Below are 19,950 nucleotides of genomic sequence, written 5' to 3'. Positions count from 1 at the left end.
AAAGAAGACTAAAAGGACGTGAAAGGCAGCCTTGGGAGGAAGATCTGGCCACCTGTAAGGAGAAGGCAGTGTGAGCTGGGGCACCATGAAGGAGTGCAGGCTGTGGCGCTCCAGGGGCTAGTTTGCCCCACTGAATATTTGGGTGGAGTGAGGTGAGTAAGGCAGATGACCTCCCTATGCATCCGAGGTGCGACTGAGTGAGTGCAAAGGAACATGGGAGGAGAGCCGACCTCGGTTTGGAGGCATCCAAGATGGGGGTCGACAGAAAGGGGTTCGTGCCTGCTGAGTCTCCACCAGCTACATGAGTGAAGGGTGGGCCGGGGACACACAGATGGAGGTGTGCCGAGATCTGGAGGATTTAGAGTAGGGTATTAAACTCCAGGCCTGGTTGGCCACAGGTTTTCATTCTGATCCTTTTCCTAATCAGAGACCAGTTTTCACTGCTAATTAACTCCTTTTCCCTTCATTTTAACAGCACTGTTTTTAAGGATTCAGTCCTCTGAATTGATTCCTTTCTTCATTAAATGTCAAACATAAAAGCTAAACTGGGATTTCTAAATCCAACCAATTTCAGCCCAACCTATCTCTTAATGAGAAGCCGATTCTTGCTGTTAATTAAACCCTTCATTTAATTCCATGGTCTGTTGCTGCTCTCATTTAGTTTTTTATTTCTAAGAACGCTGTCAAGATGTTTTGGTGACCTGAGAGATCAGCCTTACTGAGACAGATCGCCTTTCTTTATTTTCTGATATTGTGTGATGGGCACAGGTGAGATGGTGAGATGTGGCAGCTTGTCTTTGTGTCTTATTATTATTTGGCTGCTCATTAAGGAAAAAGAAACAATTAAGGGGCCTGAGTCACGTCAATTAAAACTAAGGCCAAAGAAGTTGCATTAGCAGCCAAAACTGGTCACCAATGAAGAAGATGGTTAGAATGAAAACCTGCAGCTACTGTGCCCCACCAGGCCTGGAGTTTGACACCCATGATTTAGAGACTGCATTTTAACCTCTGATTTTTAATGGATTCATTTTTATAGATTTGTAGCCCCACTTTTCACCTTGTTTTATGGATTTATGTACTGTTTTTAGAACTCTACCCAGTGGACACTTATGGTTTTGTTTTTAATAAAAGCACCTGAGCACTTTCCACCATCCCCTTGCTTCATCTGTGATTTGTCCTCATTTGTCAGCTCATCTCGGTCATAACTATCGACAGTGTTGGGTTCAACAGACTCCCATATGTCAAGAGGGAGTCTGGAAGGGACCTGCACTGTCACACCCACTTCAGGTTATCAGAAATGTAAAACTTCTGACCTTCTCCACAGCTTCCTCACTAATGTAGACAAACACGGCATGCCACTCATTTTCTTTAGGTAATGATCGGCGACATGTTTTTGGCTATTTCAAGGGAGATATTGCTGATCTGATACCCTAAGTCCAGTTATGATACTGAAGCAGCTCAATGAGCACTATGACTAATCTGTCAGGTTTTCAACCATTGTGTCCTCAGCCATTAACACGACGTGTGTGCGAGTAGCAGTCCCAGCAAAATGTCAGGGGGCGCAGTGTGATAAAAGTTGGAATGTGACATCAGAGTCTCTGTTTACTATCTACATGTGATTGAAAGCTACTATGCGGATCCTACGGGATCGATGTGCGTGCTTCGATATTCCATTAATGGTTCGATGTGGTGAAGCAAAATACCAACATGCAGATGCATTTGTGGTGCATTTATATTCAAGCGTCGCATATTTCCGATTGTAATGACGCAATACATTTTAAAAGTCTCACATACAGTACCATATTGTGTATGGTCTTTATTATTTTTTTTTTTTGCACCTTCACAACAGCAACAGAATGTACAGCACTGTATTTGAGCCACAGAGAAAAAAAATGAAGGACACATGAAGAGGTTTATTTTGCGATTAAAGTGGAAATTTTGGCTTTAATCTCAAAATGTTCACTTTAATCTCGTAGTTTATGTTATCATTCAAGTAGACATTCGTAAACGTCATCTAAAAACCGACCCAGTTGTTAATCGCTACGTGCTTCTGGGGCTTCCTCGTGAACTGACAGCAGCAGAAAGCAGCAATAGATTGCCACACAGGACACATTACATTTGTGATATTCCAGCTCTCTGCACATTTAGAATCCTTAGATTTATACTTGATATCACTTTCATGATGAAATGCATTAAAGTATTTATGTGACATCTTACAGATAAGTTATTACCCTCATTTAAATAATGAATACTGTTAATGATTATACATGTTGTGGCTACATGGTGGCGAAGCAGTAGCGCTGCTGACTCTCAGGGAGTCACGTCCCTGGTGTTACCTGCCTGGAGTTTGCATGTTTTCCTGGTGGGTTTCCACAGTTTGCTCCAGTTTGACTCCAAAGACATGAAGATTTGGGGATTTGGTGATGCTATAATGATGGTAGTGTATGTGTATACTTGTGTTCACCTTGCGATGAGCTGATGCTCCATCCAGGGATTGTTTCTGCCTCATGCCCAATGCTAGCTGGAATGGGCGGATCCCTGGATTGAGGAATTTAACCATTAAACATCCTTTTCAGAGATATTGCGGCAAAGTGTCCTCAGAATTTAATGGATGTTTCAGGCAATTCAAAACACAGCAAAGCCTAATGTTTTCTCACAGTGATGAGAACTCACACTGCCACCTGGTGGAATCGTCCAGATTTACGTAAAGTATGCGCACAAAGTATGAACAGTAAAACGCTTGTGCAGCAGTAGTGTCTGCGTGAAGTATAAACCTGGCCTTAGTGTTATGTTTATCCCCAGAAAAATAACCCAAAAGCATTACATTTTTACAACAACAAAAAAGTTGTTACATGTAATCTGGGGCAGATTCACCAGCAGGGAATACTAGGTGAATGCTCAGGGTCCCTTGATGGGAAGTAACATTTCCATCTTGCTCCATGCTCGATGAAATAATTGCATGTCCACATTTGAAATCACCAAAGGGGACCAAACCTGTTTGATGAAGCAATTGAGTTTCCACAACATAAAATTTAAGAACTGCGATATATGAAAAAACAAGGGAGTTCATTTATAAAACTTTGTGTGGATTTGAGTGTGAAAATATGCTTATGCCAAAAAATAGGAAAACGTACATGCCAAAAAAAATTCCATTTATAAAACCTGACATACATACATTTTTATATAATTTGCCTTTATAACTCATAATCATCTCATAAATGGGAGATCATGAACACACCGCAAGCCTTGCCCAGACTCTACCCTGAAACAACCATATATAGAATATGCTATTCAACCTCATACATTTGCATTAGCAATGCTGCCGACCTTCACTGATGGGCAGAACAGCCTTCCACCTGACACATCATGCTATGCTCCACAACTGAGTGTGCCGAGGGCAGCTACAGCGTTGTACCACCTCTGCTCTGTGCTCTGGAGGTTGGAATAGCATAAGGTACCAGTGTCTTAGTGGGTACCCATTGTCTCCTGAAACATGTAATACCCTTATTATTGTTAGAATGAACAGTTCAGGCCATATGAAAACTAAAAGTTCAGCCAGTTACCTTACCAACAAAACCAGAAAGCATGTACAGTACCATCTGGCAAACCTACTTTGCCCTAAAATAAATGAATCACGGGTTAACCCAGGCCACCACATTTGTAGGTTTCACCTTGGCATCGCAGATGGCCTGTGTGGAATGTCATGGCTTATGATTAACAAAAGCAGCTCTGTTCTTGCTAGGTGCCCTTATATGTAATATGAGTGCAGTAAATTGCTGTGATTACGTTAGGAAAACCAGACACTGCTGCAAATCGCCTTTTCATGTCAGTAAATACCTATTATGTTTTAAGTATGCAAACCGACACCATACGAAAATTAAATGTAGTACCTAGCTTGATGGGTAATGGCTTCAGGCACAACAGGCATGACAGAGTAAAATATATTTGATATATTCTTAACCTGCTAGTTACCCTGAAAAGTGACAACAGGTAGCCGATATAAACTGATGGGGGGGAAAAAAAAGTTCTTTAGTACAAATTGGCTCTTTTAAAAGGGAACTAAAATACAGCCTGGATATAACATTCATCATTTTGAGATATAATGTGTTTGTCATGTCAACGCATATTTTAATAATAGTTCAGTAATATGAATTATTCTGTGAGTTGAGTCGTCACTGAGCTGGTTTGGCTGCATTTTCCTACTATATCAAGAGTGTTATCACTGCACAGTTTATCTGTAATAATGCAGTAAATATACACACGTTCTCCCATCAAGTTCTCTTTTGTAAATCCTGAGGTTTACGTGGAAAACTATACACACACATTTCAAATCTCATTTTGTCACTTTGGCCCCATGTGTTCATGTGCGAATTATTAAAAGGGACATCAACTCTCTGCTAGGGAGCTCTGTTCATGAAATCACCCAGACACCTATGGGAGTCCTAATCCGGCCTTGTGTGTAACAGAAACACGTACATACCAAAACATGAACATAAATACAGTACGTAAGGTACGTGTAGTGTTTACATTTGCACTGATGCACATTTAGTGCACATCCTTCGTGTGAAGCAGTCGCCAGTGCACAGCCTGACATCCAAATGGGACAGAAGTGTGTTTTAGAATACTTTTTCTGTTGCTTTCCCATGAAATGATTAAGAATGTCGGTGCTTGACCCACACGACTGACAAGCCCAATTTGTTATAGTAGCCTACCAATGCACATTTCCCCTGACCCGAACATTGACAGTTGTTGAATTGAGAGCAGTGCTTGGATGTTTCCACTTTATCACAACCATTTTCCCTTCTTGCCGCACATCTTGACACGTTCACATGACTGGAGCCACCAGACATACCGTGGCAGTTTGGTCAAATGGTGCTGCATGCATCAGTTTTCCTTAGGAGTAAAATCTCAAGCAGTTCACAAGTATGTTATACAGTAACCTTGGTCAAGGAAAGGGTCTGCCGGTGACATTACAAATGAAGAAGCAATGCTGTATTGACTGTACTTGCCATACCATTTGGTCCAGCTACTGCTATTAAGTATTGAGATCCAGCTTGCTTCACACAGTATGTAGAACTTGATACTGAAACATGCCGTTTGGATGTGATGAACTTTACCCACAACAATCTCCCCTTTGTAACCTGTAAGCATTTTGTCAATACATACTTCTGTCATGGACCCACATTAGGAACATACACCTTCTGCATATGTTTGAAGATTGCCTGCTATGGCACACCTCTTAGTTTGTACAGCTTTAGTGCTGGGTGACTGGCTTCATCATAGTCATCGTTATTTCATAAGGAGTGAAAAATAACACTCATAACTTCATCAAAAATGGTTGTCTGCAAGAAACTTTTTGTGGACCAGTACCATCTCCGGAATAGTTTACCCACTATGCCCTGCAGTGTCAGGAAACTGAAAAACACCCACATTGTCTGCAGCAACAAGCTAATGGTTTACTGTGACCTTTCCACACTGCGGTTTGTTTCAAAACTATTTTCTCCACCGGACTGTCATCAAGAAATCAAATAGTCCAGGTGACCCTAATCAAGCGAAATCTGTTAACCAGAGTCACCCAAAAATGGGCAACAAGGAGGGGAAGGATTGTCAGGAATGGTATGCTGCTGACACCACACACACACCACATCACTGTAATGTGGCAGGATTGAATCTTCTGTAATGGTATCACCATTACTGTCCATATTGTACTGTTAAAACTCCAATGACCATTTCACACTGTCGTCACTCTCACATGATTTGAACAATGGTTCAGTTTCAATTTGTTGTAAAAATGGCATTAATGCTTTTCATTTGCCATTTTACTTTTGGTTGAAGGCTCTGCCCAACTCATGAATATTCATGTTTTTTTAACAACATGATTTTATTTCATCCACTAGATGGCAGAATACGGTCCCAGGAGTTACTTGGGTTTAACTCTGTAAAGTGGATCTTTACATGGCACCCTGCTGCTTGGACTTAACTGTATATACATAGAATTTCAAGCACAACTTATGCTTGGGGTTAATGCCAGGTAAATTGGAGTGTTGTTGATCTTGAGTATTAGCTACCCCGTTAGGGCAAGTGATATGCGGATGATAATCAGGATAAACATTCCCAAAATCTACTTTTATAGAAGTCTTCAGCATTGACAACAAAAATCCACAGGAGTGTAGCTGTAGATGCCAAAGTCTGGAATTGAACACAGTAGTATTACACAAAGGGGAAGCTAGGATTCTTAGTGGATGTGCATTGAACTATTCTGCTTACATGAACAATATATATTTGTTAAATGCAAACAAACTTGTCAAAATATGCTTTATTAAAGCTAAAGTTTCAGTCTGCCTAATTACATTCAAAGCAACAGTCATATGCAACAAGGGAGTTTCTTGCCAAGAGAAGCCAGCCACACCTCTTTTGAAGTGCCTTACTCCAAAGCAAGGCAACAGGGACTCAAGTCTACTAGGACTGCAGCAACTAAACAATGAAATGAAAGAGAAGGAGTTTGGGAAGTTGGTAATAAAACTGTTGAAATAAAAAGTTAGTAACCAAATAATGTTCTGTTGATTTGTCTTGTTCCATATTACACATGGAATCACCTTTTCAGATATGACAGAAATGAAGGGTGTAAATACACTGCATAGTTGAAGATCAAAGCACTCATTAACTTGTTTTTTTTTTTTTTTACTAGATAAGTTAAAATGACTAGATATGTAAAAATGAGATCACCTGGCACTGAAGCACAGCCATTGATAATAGCACCTGAAGAGAAAACACATCTCGCACTCGGGAATAATCCAGAAGTACTCTCAATATCACTTTCTCCAGTTTATCCTGCTAATCCTTTTCTGGCACTGCAGAATCTGAGTCATCAGCAGTACTCGGAACTTCTACAAGTGATTTCTTTTTTGAGGACAGTGACTGTTGGCTTTAGATGCCATATTTTAACGAAGGGGGAAGACACAAAGTACATACTTATCTTGCAGTGTTTGTTGCTATCCCACAGATAATCTAGCAATACACTCTAGGCATCAGTTGTCAACGCTTAAAAGGTTCTGCCTTCTATCCGCTTATGCTGACTTCTACTGACAACAGCCTTGAGAGAGTTAAGCTAAACCTTATAGTTAGCAACAAATCAATTCTATACATTTTTTTGGCTAATAAAATTTTACAACACAACTAAAGAATAAGTAATCGGCCAACAAAATAGTTGTTACTCTGGGTCCTAAAGTATACACAGCAGCAGCAGAAAGCAAAAACCAATCCCAAGTAGGTCATTAAACACTTGCTGAAATTGGGCCAACTTCATCTTTTACTAAATGACTCGTTTAGAGCCCGAAATGTGACAGGTGACTCAACTGAAGTATATAGTGATTTTTGTTTTTTAATGCTAACAAGAACTTTGAGTTACAACTTGTTCATGCAAGAATATTGCACACTTACCCACTTAATCCTACAAACAAACTGATGAGGTAAACATAATGGAAAAATGAGAAAAAAGCATTTTCATATTCGCAGAAACTGACATCTTAACAAAAATGTTTATTTAACTGCAAATACATAAAAATAGAGAAAACATACATGTTTCACAAGAACTACCAAACCATGCTCTGTTCATATTTCTTCAGTTAATAAGATGAGTACTTTTAAAATAAAAACTAAAAAAAAAAATAAAAAATGAAAGGGGCTGAAGTTAAAAAGGTTTAGCGTCGTCTTCTATCTGGACTCCTACTTCTTCTTCGTCCTCCTCTGCAAAAGACAAAAACAAAACGCATTGCATAAAAATTGTTTAAGTGTTTTGTTATTACTGCAATGACAATCAAGACTTGAATCAGGAAAATGCTATTGGTACTTTTATTATATGTTGAAATTTACGCAGCATCTAGAACTATACATCAACAAAATACATCAAACAAAATATATACATATTAAATGGTCTCATCTAATTAGAGTGGACATCAAAAATCAGACAAAAAGATGGCTCATAATAGATGCTGGTATCACAAATGGTTTGCTTATTTTAACCTTCTAAAGAAATCACAATCAGTTAACAGTAAATGAGACTTATTTTCAGATACATAATGGCAGGCCAGGAATAAGAATTGCTTCGAGCAGTAACACCCAAAGTGAACATCCTAGTAAGTTTACTAATGCACTAAAATTGGAAGGAAAGCAGCTTTGTAGAAAAAAATGCCATTTAAGGAGACGCTAGCAACACCCTAGACACTGCATGAATAATAGTTAAATTCACCCAGTCAAACTGTCCATAGTATTCCGAATGGAGTACATTTGTGTCCTGTCTAGTCTAACTGAGACAATCTGTATAATGTAAAAACATGGGTTGGCAAGACACAAAATGTCTTAAAAACAGAGAAGCATTCAACTGCAGAACTGCACTGCAAGTCTACACCAGCAGCTTCATTGTGGAATTGACTTCACTGCCCATCTATACTACATATTAATGACACTAATCCTTTATTTTATATGTTATATACTACATGACAACCATACTAACCCTAACATTAACTTACACTCTGAAACTGGTCATGTAGATCTGTGGTGACACATGATACTGTGGCTCTGCAGTTAATATTATTGCCAAAGGATGGTAAAATGCAGTACTGTGGGTTTCACCTAACCACATCAGGTTTACCAATTATAAAAATGTACAAAGTACAAGTGTGAAATTCTCAAAGTATTCCATCGAGTCTGACAAAGTCTCACAGTGTCATTAATGACACAACAATAAAACAAGATTTGTCACAATGAAGACTGTTTTAAGATTTGTGTGACAGACTGAGAGAATTGTATACAAATTTGTATCAAAACCATTTCAGGTTTAAACACAGTCTTAAGTACTATACAATGTTAAATGGATACATTCATGCAGTCTGAATTCATGTATGGTTAAAAGGTCTGAATGCTTAATGAAAAATTTCTTCTATGCAAGTGGTACATGAATCAACCTGGCGACTTTGGATTGATAGATGTTTGAGTAATTGACTGGAGCGGATGTGCCAGATGCAATATAGGGGTGCTCTTTCAGTTTTCCTTACTTGTTACACAAACACAGCTGAGGAAACACTGTGTTGAGCTTAATTAATTAATCATTTCCATTTTGTACATACTTAATCACAAAATTTACAAAAAAATAACCATGCAAATACCATTTACATATGGTCAATAGGCCAGGATAAATATTCTAGCTTAGCACAGAATTAAATGTAATTTTTGCCGCTATTATTATACACTCTGCAAACACTCAGCATACACCAGTGCATGTGGCAGGCTTTTAGTTGTAATATGAGAAAAGTTTTAAGTATCACATTTGTAAGGACAAAGGGGCATGTCGAGCGAGTTCGTAATGCTGCCAGTTAGTGATGTAGAACTTTCCAGTGCCCGCATTGTTAGTACATTGTGTTTTGTAAGGTTGCTTCATTATGTGTGAGAGGAGCCTATTATGACTTTAAAGCGGTGAGTCAGTTTTAAAGATTTACTGTTGAATACAATCTGAATTAAGAAATTCATTAAGAAAAAGAAAAGTAGCACTGAATATGTAACATTTTTCTGCATTTGATTCCTATGTGCGGCATTTCTTATATTTAACATTGTTTTATTATGCATACTAATACATAATACTGCTTATGAGAAATAAGAACCCTAGAAGACTTGCACAAGAATGACAATATGATCTAAATAGCTCTCAGAAATAAGGAAAGTTTAATAGATAGAGAGGAAGAGTAGAACATAAGCACTAATGATTAACTGCTGAAAGTTATGCACATAAAGCGCTGAAGAGAGATCAGGTGTAAGAGTACTAAAATGTTATTTTCTTATGCTGCTGTGAATAAACTCTTTAGAAAGAAGACACAGCTGAGGAAACATGTTAAGTCTGATTTATTAATTATTCTCCTTTTGTAAGGGTCATAAAACAGGCTGCATCTTGCTCCATGTTAAATTAAACTGGAAAATATTCAATCATGATATCCTCTGTAGGAGTGACGCCTTGATTAAACCATAAATAGGGTTGCATATCTGAGAAAGTTACTACTGTCTAAACTGTAAAGTGCTATTACATCTTATGGAAGATTCAGTTTAACCTTGAAGAAAACAATGAAGCACATTTGCACACAAGCATATTACTCACCTCCTTTTGCCTTTTGGTGGCCCTCGCACAAAAGCCCAGTCAACACTGATTGGTTGACCCATCAAATCTTGGCCATTTAGACCTTCCATAGCAGCCTGTGCTTCTTTATATGTCTCATATTCTACGAGAGCGTATCCCTACCAAAAAAAAAAAAAACAGAAAACACAACATGACATGCATACCATTTCAAAACAACGGAATCTGCAGTTTCAGAGTTTTCAAAGGAACACTTATTTTAGTACTCAACTCACTTAAAATAGAGCCATATATGAATTGGCTGCAGCACTACACCATTTACCTAAAGCATTTACAGTTCATCAAAAAAAGGCATATTCGTAGATTGTTTTATAATTTACACTAGAAAATTATATTGTATTGGAATGACTTACATCTATTATCAAATGGCACAAGTCAGTTTAATCCCTATATGGTCTTCAAATACTGTGCTTTATGCACTTTTTCTGACCCAATCCCATCACTCCTTTTCATGTGACTTGTCAGGATTTTTCACCTCATACCTATTTTATATTGATTTACCATCTCCACCTGTCAAACCACTGATCTCAAATTTAGAACAGAGGACATATAGGATGTTTTAGTGGGTAGCGATCAAAAATATTGCTCTAAATGCAGCGGAAAATCCATTAAAGTCAATGCTGACACTCCCAGTGTTTCTCAACCCAAGCAAGTCTTTCCTTTGTATTTGTCATTGTCACAGCATTTCTGCCATGAAGACCCGATTCGTGCAATCTTCTCTGAATACTTGCAACGTGCAACCAGCGAGAGAGCGAGCACACGGGTGTGAGAGAGAGAGAGAGAGAGAGAGAGAAAACACGCGAGCGAGAGAGACGGCTGGATGCATAAAGGCTTGTTTTTAAAGAGACAGATCCGAGCATTGTTTTAACCTTGTATTTAATGAAGACGTTTTTTCTATTAGATTTTAACCTCTACTTCACTTCTGTTGACAGCGATCGGTTCGTAGCATGCATTGTTGCAATGTTACTTTTCTTGGTGGTTTATTAAATTACAGATTTTTCAGCTGTTAATTTTTTTCCCTGTGCTTAAAACTAAAAAAAAAAGGTGTTTTTAGCAAGCGGTTCATAGCACTATAGTGCAAACTCTTGCAGTGTTACTTTTTCTGTTCAAGGTTTTCTCAGTGTTATTCAATGTTTTTAAGTTTACTATTACACTGTACATTCTATGGTATAATTAACTGTATTTGTGCTTAAAAATCTTTAAGAAAAACATATTTACATACAGTTCCTACAGTCTGGAACGGATTAATTGTATTTACATACAATCCTATGGGGGAGATTACTTCGGTTCACGATCAAATCTGTTTACGATCAGAGTTTTGGAACAAATTATGGTTGTGAACCGAGGTTCCACTGTAACTGGACATTTTTGAGGCTGGCAACTCTAAACCATTTCCTCTGTGGCAGAGATAAGTACTCAGTCTGCTTTTGTAATGACAGTCCTCATGAGTGTTGGTTTCATAATATCTGATGGTTTTTGGAACTACTGTCTTTGAAAGGTTTTCTGATTTTCCAGTTTGACTGATCTTCACTTCTTAAAGTAATGATGGACTGTTATTCCTTTACCAAGTAGTTACTGTTCTTGATATATTAAGGACTAAAATCACAAATACTCGCCTTCTACAAAAATTGGCTATTTATACCCATGCTATCTTTCCTTAATAAAACTAATGGGCTCAAATGCATTAATAAGGAAAGAAATTCCAAAATTTAAGATTTTTAAAAGAGTCACACACAGCAATTAACAAGATAATGATAGTGGTTCAACATTTTATAACTCTAAACTTCAATAAGTCCTAAATGACAACTATTAGTTAATCATAAACTATTATATGCCCAAGAAAAACAAACTTTACTACAATATTGCCCTTGGTATACTGAATGTACAGTAATAGCCCAAACTGACTTATGATGGTTCACTTGCACCTGTTCACAATGGGTTATGATGAATTGGTGCCTTCTGCATAGAGCTGCTGGGGAAGAGGCACTGGGTCACCATTATATGAATTATATTAAATATTAAAACTGGATTGGGAGCAGTCAATGAATGGAGATTTATAATTAAAGTTTAACACTATCTGTACTTGTAGTAAATAAAACATTATTAGCCATAATTACAATATTTATATGTTCTACCTTTTAGCGTTACAAAGACTGAAAACAGTTATTACGTGTAATCTACTGTTGAATGTTGTTTTGATACCTTTAAATAACCTGTTCTTCTGTCAAGATTTAGATGAAGATTCTTGATTTCTCCAAACTCTGCAAATTTGTCGTGGATATCTTCTTCAGTAGCTTCTTCATGCACTCCAGTCACAAACAGAATCCACCCTTCTACAGCTTTGGTAGAGGGAGAGGATAAGAAAAAAATTGTTTTCATATACATAATATACATCATAGTGATAACGATATTGTTTCAGATTTATGCAGATGACATAGTGGAAAAGCTACCGCTTAGCACTCTTCAGGTAATAGGGTCAAATTCTGCATCATCTCAGCAGTGAGCATAGACCTGAATCAGAACAGCATTACCACTGTGACAACTGGTTAAAAATGAAACGCACAAACACACTGACTGATAGTTGGACTTCAGCAACATTTCAATTAAGCAGTTTCTTTTTTTCAGTTTTAATCTTGAATAAAGGCATACTTGTTTTATTACACCTTTTGTGAAATGTGTTTATTGGATATTTGGGCTTCAGTCTTCACACATCCTATACTTCATGTCAAAATTTTGTTATTACTATAACATATGCAAACATTTTCTGTTTTAGCCGTGGGCTCAGCATTTCTTGCCTCGCATTTCCATCGTCATTCTATATTTACACTGATCATTGTAGACATGGAACACACATGAATGTATGCATTTCAAATCACGGTATTTCATTACCTATATAATTCCTTACAAACGCATTGCCAGATAAACACTTCAGTGCAGACTTCAGCTGTGAGGGTTGCAGCAGGGTGATGCCTTCATCTGACTAAATGGGGGGTGTGGGATGTAGCAGGCTTTTTCTAAACCACACATTTGCAAAACAAAAGTGGGTTATTAGTTATAAGGAGCTATAAGCTTCTTGGCATATGTCAGGAAAATTTAAGGAGGTCAAGGAAAACAAAAAAAAAAAAAATTCTAAACTTCAGGGATTCTAGTATTAATAGAGGTACACTTTCAAACTCATTAACTGAGATAAATGCAATGTCCAGTACTAGAATGCATTTTTAATTCTAGTGTATGCAGATGGAATGTATATCTAATGAAATATATTCCTTTTTTATATATACCAAAGACACCACTAGATTTCTGTGGTGATAAAAATGTAATAAAAAAATAGGTGTTTGCAGGTTAACTTCAGTCATGTCATGAGTCCTGGAGCCTATCACAGTTGGCATAGTGTACAAGGCAAGAACAAACTCTGAACAGGCGCCAATTGTTACAAAATGAACACATACACCTCCACACACCAAAACATCAAATTCACACTAGGGCCAATTTAGCATTTCCCATTCACCTAACCTGCATGTCTCTGGCAAGTGGGAGGAAACTGGAGCACCCAGGGGGAAACGTATGTAGACTCCACAGAGGGAGAATCTGGTACACTATACTATACACTACTGGACCTCAAGAAAGTATTCAGACCCTTCATTTTTTTTTTACACATTTTCCTAGGTGTCAGCTTTGTGCTAAAACTATTTAATTTTTCTACCACATCAATGAGATGCATTTTATTGTACTAAGTTTGCAAAAACGTCTAAAACCCAATTTTATGCTCTGTTATTTGTGTAGTGATTCAGAAGTTCCTGGACGTAATCCATAGCTTTTTTAACATCTACAGACTTCTGCTGGGTTCCTTTATCTACGAACACAGCCTCAGACAAAAGGCCTAACTTTTGCTTTCTACAACTGTTATTTCATTACTAACTATGAAATGGTTTCTACTGATGTTTCCATTTCCAGCTTCCACGATTCTCAATACTGACCGACACACTGCATAAAAAATGTGAATGATTTAAATCAAATACTAATGTTCAAAGTAGGCTTGCTAACAATATTTTTAAAAAGACCTCTAACTACAAAAAATATTTTGGGACAAAAATGTCAGGAAAACTGTCCTCCTAGTCTCTAAAATTTGGCAATTCTATTATGTACACCACTCATTATACAGGTGGAAACAGTAGTCATGGACCAATGCCACCGATAGTTGCAAAATATAAACTTACATCTTTGAGGTCCAGGTTCATCACCATCTTGCTCTACAGTGTCATAATCTTCACGTACACGTGATCGTGCTCCTTCTTCTGTATAAATGGAATTGACACTTCAATAAAAAAACACAACCTTTTTACGTGTATTTTAATTCACTGTAGAAAATTATATTGTGCATGTATGAAAACATATACAGGCATACATATACTGTACAATCTATACATAATAATAATAAATTTACCTGCACCAAAGCCTCTGCCTTTCCTCTTTTTTGCTTTCTCTTTCAACTTATGGATACTTTCTGGACAAGAAATAAGGAAAAATTAAAACACAAAAAGGTACTACATGAAACACTTTATAAATGTTTCTTATGTAAAGACCATCACAAAACAATCACAAACAGGACTTTGCACGATTTGTTGGCGAGCTCTGTAAGCCATGCTGCTTCGTTGGAGGACAGGTGTGGGGCAGATTGACTGGCAGGATGACGCCTGACCTCTTGGTGCATCTAAACAGTGCCATCTTTCACCTTTACGCCTGATGCAACTGTGTTGTTCTTGTATGTGAGTGGATGTTTCTTGTGGGGGTGCTTCTGTTCTCTTTCTCCGATGCAGAACCCTCATCTGAGTTCATCGCTGTTATAGCATGTCTATTTGAAAACTAACAGTGTCAGATCAGGGAGAGTGTGAACGCATCCGAGAGAATAAAAGTGAATTAAAAAAAAACAAAAAAAAAACTAACCTTTACAAGTACAATATATTTACACTGGCTGTTACAGACTCAAATCAAATGTATGTTTTTATTGTATAATAGTAACAATAAGAGCAGCTCACTACTCAAAACGTTTAATTTTTGGCGCGGGGAGGCTTGAACCGGCAACCCTTTGAATAGGAGTTAGCAATTCTGTACTACCAAACAAGTTGCTACAATGAACCACACTAACCCGATTTCTTTTTCTTCGGTTATAGTCTTGAATAAAAGCGCACTTGGTCTGTTATATTTATACCTTTTGTGAAAATGTTCATTTGATATTTGGACTTCAGTCTTCACACATTATACACTTCATGTCTACATTTGTCATTAGTACTAAAACATAAAAAACGTTTGTCTTTTAGGTATGTGTTCAACATTTCTTGCATTTCCTGTCATCCTACACTTACATAGATCTTTGGAGAAATGCATGTGTTCCAAATAACTATTTTTTTAGCCTATACAGCTCTAGGTACTACTTCATGCCCTGATAAACAAGGCTTGAGCTGGGAGAGGTTTTTGCACTTTCTGCGGCAGTGGGAGGATGGGATAGTAGGCTGCTTGCAGTTTGGGCTTATCGACACATTTACAAGACAAAAGATGCTGACAGAGAGGTGCGAGCAGATTTAAGTTGGGCCGGATTTACATGTTTTTCCGGAAGCTTTGGTAATTCTAGTGTTAAAATTGTGACTGAAAAGCACATCGCTCATTCAGAGTCAAATGGCAGGAATGGAGTGGAAAAGCAAAAATGCAAGACTAGTTTACTATCAGAATTCAACTGGCTTTTATACAATCTGGAGGAAGACAAGCTAATGTGCAAGTGCTGCTGTAACAAGCCTAGATTAACCTGTACAATAGATTTTATGGCAGGATCACAGTTTTAAAACATAAAAAAATCTAACAGTACACTTCCGACAACTAATGACATGCATCAGGTTGCAGTGGTGTGTAGGCTGCAAGCAAATGTGCCAAAGAATCTGCGGTGGTAAAAGGATTCCAGACACAGAAAAAAGATAAATGGTAATACAAAAGATACGAACTTGGCATACAGCATAACGAAGGAAGAACTGAGTTTCACACAAATGAAAAGCACTTGCTTTGCTGCCAAAGGAAAATTGTCTGTATATTTTCCCAATATATAACAACTAGCAATGGTCATTATAGAGAGTTTGTAGATAAGTCATTATAAAAGTGAATTATCAGAGAAATATGCAGTAAATGAAAACCATCTACAATCTCCTCCTGACTCTGCAGTTGTACTCTGTAAAAGATAAGAATGTTCGGTGTTTTGATACAAATATGTTTTCAACCCACACATCCAATTACACTGAGAATCCCTTAATGCATGTATTCATTTAGCACACATTTTACCCATAGCAATTTATATGAGTGCAATTGTGTTTTCATATAGCAGGGTACTAAAATGAGTATAAGGCTAGAGGAAAAACGTGAACTAAGCTAGTGGTAAGAAGTGCTACAGTCGATATTAAAAGCAATCAACCATACGAACCACAATATGATACATAATATAGTTATTTTACTCTATTACAGAACCCAAATCGAAACTGTATTATTAAGCATACACGTATAGGTATTCAGGGAAGTAAGAATCTTCAGACATATTTCTTTACAAGGCGAGGGACTCCTCAGAAGAGATGAAGTTGTTAAAACTGAGCGTGTATTATCTGTAATTATTGCTCAGATATTTGGCACATTTGGTTATCAGATTTCACTACCTGCAACTCTTCAATAGTGGTAACTTATTTCTGTCCTGGGAAGACAACCTGTGAGGGCTGTCATTGCTTCATATTTATGCAGATTGCTCTATTCGTCGTGTATACTGTTGCATTGTCAATATATATGTGGCATCACCAATGTTGTGGAGAAAGCTGCCATTAGCAAAAAATGAAAGGTGCTGCACAGGATTCATATTTTAACGGCACTCAGGTAGAGAGGGTGGTCAGTTTCAGTTACCTCAGTGCCCGCATCACAGATTACCTAACCTGGTCCAAACACACCAACACCTTGGTAAAGGCATAACATCTTTACCACCTCAAATGCCTCAAGGATTTCAGGCAGTCCTCCCAGTTACTGAAGAACTTTTATAAATCCGCCATTGAAAGTATTCTGACAGTAAGCATTACTGCCTGGTTTGGGAACAACACTCGGCAAGACTGCAAGGTAAGCAAAGACTTGTGCATCCATATCAAGTGACATCTGACATGGGCAAAAATAAATAAATTATCCATCACACCAGCCATCCAAACAATGGCCTCTTTTCTGTGTTGCTGTCAGGTAAATTATTCCACTGCCTAAAGCCCAGTTCAGATAGAATGGGGAGGAACTTTTTCCCCCCACAGTTCCTCTGCATTTTGAATAAGTATCTATAAATACATGATGCCCTGTGTTGACTCTCTTACATTAAGTTATCACAGATGTATAATTCCATTAATGATTTTTGATATTAAAAAAGTAAAGTCATGTATTATTGTCACTGTCCTTTTATATACTTCTTAAATGCACAGTCACTGGAATCGAGAAACTAAGCCTTTCACTAATTATTGTACTGTATGTATAATTTGTATGTAACAAATTTTGATTTCATATGATAGTCTCGGAGACCCCAAAGACTCTGAACTTGATTAAGAGGGCCTGAGGTAATGCTTCATTGTATTATATGTAAAAAGCAAAGCTAAATTTTGAATGTGTCTCATTCCCGGCATCAGACAACAGTGCTGTTAATCCAGTGGATTCATCTTTCTCTTCATGCAAGGAGATAAACAAGTTAACTGGTCTCTATAAAAAGGTAAACACGCATTGCTCTAATATTTCATAAATTACTGGAACAACTACTGTTTAGTAGCTGTGAAGAATAAATAAAAACTTTTTCATATATACACACATTTTGGAAGACCAGTGTTCATGTTCTTATATCACTGGAACATGTATGGTGTATTACTAGAATGCCTTGTGCAACAATTTCAAAAAACAAAGATGCAAGTGAAGATGAAACTGCTAACATTGTTAGGGGGCTCTAAACAAAAGCCAATACAGTTGACAACTTTTTTTCTTTCGTTTTTACTGTAAGACTTTTGACTTTTTAAAATATTTGTAACCTGTATAATATTAATGAAGTTTAGGAAGTAAAGACTTATGTTCCTTGTAGGGTTGCGCGCCGTTTACATGAATTTACTGATTCCAAGTTTAAAAAAAAAAATAATAAAAATACCGGGACTTTCACTCCGACTGCCATTTTTGGTTAACAATGCACTCATCTTTATATTATTACTACATAAAGTGCTGCGAATTTAGTAACATATGAAAGAACACATCAATATGTTACGCATGTTGCCGAGCGTCTCATACGTGCGGTTAACTTGTTTTAGGAAAAACTACTTGTATGCAAAATTTCTTTACAGGCATAAATAAAAACGGATACATAAATTACGCATACTTAAGGCCAGTAATGTATATTCAACCGAATAAACAGTGATAAAAGTAAAGACGGAACATGTATTTTTATTTACACACGTGACACACTTGTATCTACAGTTGCGGATATACTAGCAACTGAATAAAATAGCAGGGCAGTTAAAAACACACACGCAGCACCTCGATCCAGTGACAAAACTTACAAGATAAGGAAGTCGTCGATTTTATTTTTCCACAGCAGGGACGCCGAAATCACTATCGGCGGTTCTGTACACATCCACAGCACACAGGCCCAAGCGGTTAAATAAACTAGCAAACAGCCGAAGCCATTTATTCTCAGCAAAAAATTAACAGGTCAATGATTTTTTAAATCATAATTAATGCACATTTTTACCATCACCATCCTCGTCCATAGGGAAGTCTTCCCCTCCAGCTTGTAAATCCAATACATCTGCCATTTTTTACCGTTTTCTTTGAACGAAGGTTCTCTTCAGAAATGCGGTGGTTACGTTTAATGCATTGCACGATGGGATACAAGGAAGTAGGCGGTGACGCGATAATACTTCCGCTGGTCACGGAACGTAGTGAAGGACTTCAAGTTAAGAAGAGAGTGGCTAACACAACGTGCGCCATGTTAGTAAGGTAAAGAAATACTGACAGAGTGAAAGATGGGGGCAAATACAAAAGAATGTTTTTCGAGTTAGCACACTTTTGTCGACACCTGTTAAATATGAACGTGAATGACCGAATATACAATTGAATGTGGGAAAACAGATATTAAGTAGTCAAAAGTATTGCAACTTTTAAGCATTTAAGAATTCTTTCCCCAATTTCTAAGGTAGCCGCTCTAGCACAAGCTTACACTCACTACTATCCGGGTAATTAAATATGCTATATGTCTCTGAATTGTGAGGGAATCACATTGATCTACACCATCTGAGCTATCTGGCATTGCCCGAGATCTGTTATAGAAAATGCTTGAACAAAAGCTGACATACAGTACTGTTAAAAAGTCTGGGCTCGATCGGAATTTTTCATGTTTTTGATAGAAATGAATACCGTTTTATTATTGTGATAGCATTAAGCTGATAAAAAATACAGTTACGGTATTAATAGTATTGCCAACAACTATTACTGCTTAAAATGAAAAATTTTCAATATTCCCATGTGACAGCAACGCCCCACTTTAAGCAGCCATATTCCTTCTGTCTCCTAATTGTCAACTCCCTTAGCTTATCCTTAATCAGTGAGGTTTACATGGCAATTGGTTATTTGAGAAACCTTTGTAATCACATTAGCAGCGCTGAAAACTATTTCTCTAATCACTTGGGTTTCAAGGTACTGGTATTCCTTATGTATAATTCTGGGTTCAAAAATGACCAAAA

The 19,950-nt window shown here is 37.4% G+C and overlaps 1 protein-coding gene across 1 annotated transcript; it reads right to left on the bottom strand.

The window, feature by feature from the left end:
- Nucleotides 1-7,512: 7,512 nt before the first annotated feature.
- rbm8a (RNA binding motif protein 8A) lies at nucleotides 7,513-19,113 on the bottom strand. Its single transcript, XM_039751230.1, has 6 exons — nucleotides 18,960-19,113; nucleotides 14,625-14,684; nucleotides 14,398-14,475; nucleotides 12,383-12,519; nucleotides 10,145-10,281; nucleotides 7,513-7,746 (listed from the first exon to the last, which is right to left on the bottom strand). The coding sequence occupies exons 1-6, from the start codon at nucleotides 19,021-19,023 to the stop codon at nucleotides 7,701-7,703; spliced, it is 522 nt and encodes a 173-aa protein (XP_039607164.1). The 5' UTR covers nucleotides 19,024-19,113; the 3' UTR covers nucleotides 7,513-7,700.
- Nucleotides 19,114-19,950: the final 837 nt, after the last annotated feature.

This window comes from Polypterus senegalus, chromosome 1 (assembly GCF_016835505.1).
Source record: "Polypterus senegalus isolate Bchr_013 chromosome 1, ASM1683550v1, whole genome shotgun sequence".
In the NCBI taxonomy this organism is placed as follows: domain Eukaryota; kingdom Metazoa; phylum Chordata; class Cladistia; order Polypteriformes; family Polypteridae; genus Polypterus; species Polypterus senegalus.
This window is presented reverse-complemented; position numbering and strand designations above follow the sequence as displayed.